This window comes from Hyposmocoma kahamanoa, unplaced genomic scaffold (assembly GCF_003589595.1).
Source record: "Hyposmocoma kahamanoa isolate Upper Pololo Valley unplaced genomic scaffold, ASM358959v1 78, whole genome shotgun sequence".
Taxonomy (NCBI): Eukaryota; Metazoa; Arthropoda; class Insecta; order Lepidoptera; family Cosmopterigidae; genus Hyposmocoma; species Hyposmocoma kahamanoa.
This window is the reverse complement of record NW_020653945.1, coordinates 16,683,679-16,689,113: the sequence shown is the minus strand read 5'-3', so window position 1 is coordinate 16,689,113 and position 5,435 is coordinate 16,683,679. Positions and strand designations below refer to the sequence as shown.

Below are 5,435 nucleotides of genomic sequence, written 5' to 3'. Positions count from 1 at the left end.
AAACTGAGTCGATGTACAGGGTAAACGAACAGCTTATTTGCATACAATTTTCAATACTTTATAAAAAAGAGAAAGAATAAAATTTGTATAGTTATTTTATCCGATTAAAACGTTTGGTAGGTGAAATACCAATCGTAGTAAATCTGTGACCTAATAACACAGGGAGGTGATCATGGCTTTATCCCTTACGTAAATCAGTAAGCTATAAGACCCTCAAATATATTACGAGTAATATCCTCAAAGGCAGGACAAAGTCAAGTGTCTCCCGAAGGAACGAGGCTATCTTTGGTATGCCTTTACAATGCCCTGATAACATTTTGGTCGCACTGTAGCCATAAATTTAAGCTTCTAGCCCATTGGGTTTCACTATGAGATGGTGGTGTCGAAATAGATTTATCTTCATGGATTTGGTGCAAATCTACGATGATAACCCTGTCGTAAAAAAAGTGAAATTTGTAGGCAGCTTGTTGACCGGAAAACTGTATTGCGTGTCGAAGGTTGCCCGGAAACGTCGTGACCTATTCACATCCTGCCCCTTACACTGCATATAAGGAAAAGTACACCTATGATTGAGAATAACATACAATTATTACATACAGGAAGTGTTATTATCCCATTTATTGTTCTGTGGATTTCCACAAATATAAGAAAACAGTCTTTCCGCTTTTAACGATTATTCAAAAGTACCTTTTGCGATGTACTATCGGTAAATGACTTGAGCAAACCCGAAAAAAAAAAATGTTTAAAATATACTTTACATATTTTAACTAACACCTAACGCGTATAATGAAATAAAATAGCTTTTATGCTACGCTTTTGAAAACTCGGACATATTTTCTTGAGTTCTTGCAAGGGGTCAAGAGCGTGTCACGCTAAGATTTAAATTCAACTTATATACTTTCGATAAAAACAGCTCAAATTGTGAAGCTTGATGCGCTCTTGACCCTACAAAATCTGCAATCAACCAGTTCAGGAAATTGCACGGGAAGAAAATAAAAGGACCTTACAATATGTACGTTATAAGTCTGGATATAAATGGAAAGGTGCCTCGTGTAACTCGTGTAAGCAAACCTCGTCTCACTCTCGGAACAAGAACAAATAGGAATGGGTCGGTAGATTTACTTACAGAATTTAATTCTTGCGACGAGGGTTAGAATTATTCATTCAAAATGGAGAAACTTGCGGACATTTTGCGCTTTCGCGATCTGCGTTTGCGGCCGGTTAACGATATTACCGCCCTACTCACCTTCACCTTTGAATTTCTTGGGTCTAATGCCTACTACGTCGTTTATTTGATAATACATATATATTTTGGACGAAGGAAGGAATAAATATTAAGAGTAGGGTGTGATTGCAGGTCAATATAATTATTTAAAAAAAACACACCGAATTGCACGTACTAGTCTTTTTAATGTGATTTGCTGGAAAATACCGAGGCTGCAACCAGTCAAAATAAACGTGTACAGTTATTCAGAATTCAGTTGAAATGCACAATCTTTTTTTTCATATGAAACTCCAAGTTACCTCAACGAAAATCATACACACACTTAGGCCTTATAAAAAGGCACGCAAAAGCAGAGTAATTGCGTCTTCTGTTCCTGAAATCCGGTAGGATTTCTCTTACTAAAAGCATTGAAATAGTACTCAAATTATTACACTTATTTCGCGTCTGGTATTCGGATCTGTGATATTATTTATGGCGTGAAGGTAAAGGCGCTGTGTCGGCGAGAACAGTCATCTGTAACAAGCATTCGACATTCCAATGTGAAATTTTTCGTACAGAGTATTTTAACGAGTGGAGGATTTATTTGTAGCTTTCAGCGCGAGTGTTGTAAGGCGTTGAACATTCGATCAGAGCACGTGACATGTTAAAAATAGTGTATGTGTCACGATAACAGCATTCATTGTAGTTGCAATGAACAACAATACAAACCTTAATACAGGGCTTAATGTATCAACCCGGGCTTGCATCTTAAAATACTTATTAGACGCAATTTACATTACCGCGGAAGGGAATGAAAGCGAGATTTTGTAACGAAACTTGTGTAGCGTACAAACTAGATACGATACTGTGTATGCGTGAGAAGTCTATGAAAAACGCACGACCTGTTTTTAGTATCTAGTTTGTATGTTACACAATTGTTACCAAAATTCGATTTAATTTCGTTTCGTGGCAATGGAAATCGAGGCTTGCAAGAGAATAATTTTGATTTGAGACATATCACGGAGATTTCGGTTGGGTTTGGACGGTAGAAATATCTAGTATAAAGAATTGTTACGGGGCTGTAAGTTTTAGTAGATGCTACTATCCACCAAACTCTGCCACAAAAGCTGGTTATTTAATGACTTCGGGATTGTTTTTATAGAGTATATTTTTCCGCTTGTTTCAGCCTGCAGCCGTCCCCACCGGACAACTGGCTCACAATGGGGCTCGTTAGTAAGCAACATAGCGGACGCACCCAACTGAAAGGTACACGTACGTTCTAACTGTAATATTGGAATCAACGTTAAACAACGTTTTGTTCAATTGGATCGTTTGATGCTTTTTTGTTTCATGAATTTTCACTATGCTATTGACTAATATATATCATATTTTCGTATGAAACAATTCATATAATATCGATCAAACTTCACTACTACGCAAAACAACGATTTCAACGGAGTTCCTGTTCTAAATAAACAAAGTATTATCAAAATACTGCCGACGTATACTCACGTCACTTAATCAAGTAACACTTGCGGATATTAAGTTGTACTCCATACGGATATCGTAGCGGATTTGATGATATATCAATCAACTTGGTAAAAAGGGCTGACTGTCGACAACCGGTGGATTGTGGCCGATCCACTTAAGGGGTTGTGTCTAGTGACATGAAGCTTGACAATGTTATTGCGTAGTAAGTTTTGATAACATATTTTCTTCTTCTTCTTCCTATCGTATCGATGGCACACATTATACTAAAAAAAGTTTAGAACAAACATGATACTACGAACAGTGTCTTCAAATGTGTCGATACTTTGAACACTGACCAACCTTTGGCGCAAAAGAGTACCATTTAACTTTGTACCGCCTTCTGAGAGTCTCGCTCCTAAACACGAATTGGCACGGCCGATCTGGAAATCTATGTTTCGGACTCAGGTTGTACGGAGTAATGACACGTTATTCAGGTGGGGATTTTCATATGGTCCTAAAATGTGAATCGCATTCAAACGATGGCCCATCTCATATCGTGCCCTGCGTGCCCTAATACCTGCACGCACGAGGATTTAAAGGCGGACCGGTGACGCGGTCGGCGTGGTTGAGTTCTGGGCCACAATGATAATGGTGTATCGATACGATAAGTAGACAAATTTGCTGACTATTTGACTGATTTTGTAATTTATTACAAATATATTACGTAACGTACCGACACTGGAGCTCAGATCGCGACCGAAATAACGGAATTCGACGACCAACCAAAATTACCGACGTAGGCAAAAGCATAGGTGAGAAAAGTACCTAAAGATGGGCAGGCTACTTTGTAAGACGGAAGATGGCCACGAGTTATCACAGAGTGGCGACCAAGAGCAGGAAAAAGTCTGTGAGCAGAGCTATAACGTCAAACCCAAGGTCAAACGAAATTGCGGTCGCAATGGGAAGCTATTGGCGTAGGGTGGTAAGGGATCGAGTTGATTAGCGTGGAAAATAGGTGGTATATATTCAGCGGTGGGAGATTATGGTCCAAGATAGACGTTCTGTGTACTTACACATAATTGACGACCTCGGTGGCGGAATGGTTGGATGAGGGGATTCTGGGTTCGTTTCCCAGTGGGACCAATTTGTGAAATATATTACATAACTTGAAATATAACAGAAAGTACAATTGAGTATGGACAAAAAGGTTAATGGTTAAATTATATTATAAATTATATGAATGCATTGCTGATTTTCAGTCTTCGTCTGTATCTAGCTGTTCGCTTGCTGCACCAGGTTAATGTGCGGAGTGTACAACAATTATATCTACCTTAAGTAACAATTAGTGACAATTTAAAGTTTAAAGGTTTTAAATAAAATTATTTAAATTGGTTCTGGTATGAGCGTCCTGAGCAGTGCCTCGGCACATTATTACATTATTACGTGACAATTATTTTATTATCTTATAGTTTTTTATCGTTACAACAAGTATTAAACATTCAAAGACGACTTAAAAGCACGGCAGCCTTAACTTAATCAAATTGATTAACTCGGAATATTTATTTACGTGTTAATTAAAAGCTTCGGTTTTAGTCAGCAATTTGATTAGTGTTAGTTAATGGTCAACAATGTGCTTGGTTTTACTTTGTGTTGAAAATTACGTGGCTGTGTAATTGTAACCGCCAAAGCTGTGCACTGTAGCAATGCCTTCTAATTAGCGCGAGCGTAAATTGGTTTAATGGAGCAAATTCATTTCATGATACGTCAGCTATTAAAAGTTCTGGTACATGAGATTAAGATTAATTAATAGTGCATAACTAATAACACTACGTAATAATAATCTCTTATTATACTGTCAAACTACTTTAAATGAAGAAACAAAGCATAGGTACATTTTTAAGATATAACAGCTTTATTCGGATAGCCTTTCAAATTATCTAAAATTTTTTTAGAAAATCCAGCATTTTATTATATTTAAATTATTTTCGCATATTATCGTATTTTTGTTAAAGCGATAGAAAAACAAATAACGTGACTGATTTGTGATAAGAGTGGAGAGGCCCCAGTGTGGCTACAAACGCTGGTTCGAGTGCAATCAGATCGAAGGATTTTTTCTCTATGTTGTTTGATCTTATGTATATATGTATATATATCTTATTATACATTACACCAATAATAATAATCAATTAGTGGAGTATTTTCACAAAAAATCAACATGACATTCAATAATATAAATATTGCTCATAATAGGAAATGAAACTATTTTTCCGGATTTAAATCGCGAATATTGCTAATAATAGCTTTTTAAACTTTAAAATTGCGATTAAAAAAAAGCGATTGAATATTATTGACAACTCTAGTGGTCTCTTTCTAATAAAAAGCAACATTGATTGTGCATCATATTTCGAAATATTTGCCAAATATTTTTTTTTTATAATGGAAATAAAAGCGGAATTCTTTAGTATAATAAAATGAAAACGACCTATAAACTTTGAGAAGTATAAAATTTTTGATGAATTAAAAAATGTATCTGAGATACTCTCGACCTTATGGCAACCTGTCCATTGAGTTTCAAGGAAGTTTGACTTCTGTATATACCTTTATCACTATTTGCCATTTGTCAGTAAAAGAGTTTGTTTTTTTATAACACCAAGTGACTAGATGAGCAAGCCGTACGCTTGGTGGTAAGCGACACGTCTGTCCATAACAGTTGCAGTCTCACACAGAGCTTTAAATCATAAAAATCTGCGCCCGTCACTCT

General features: G+C 36.4%; 1 protein-coding gene across 1 annotated transcript in view; it reads right to left on the bottom strand.

Moving 5' to 3' along the window:
- Positions 1 to 1,494: 1,494 nt before the first annotated feature.
- LOC113233389 (pseudouridine-5'-phosphate glycosidase-like) overlaps positions 1,495 to 5,435 on the bottom strand; it is a 216,274-nt gene continuing 212,333 nt past the window's right edge. The window contains exon 9 of the mRNA XM_026468510.1: positions 1,495 to 1,738. Within this exon, the coding sequence (XP_026324295.1) occupies positions 1,691 to 1,738 (48 nt within the window). The 3' untranslated portion in view covers positions 1,495 to 1,690. The remainder of the gene's footprint in view (positions 1,739 to 5,435) is intronic.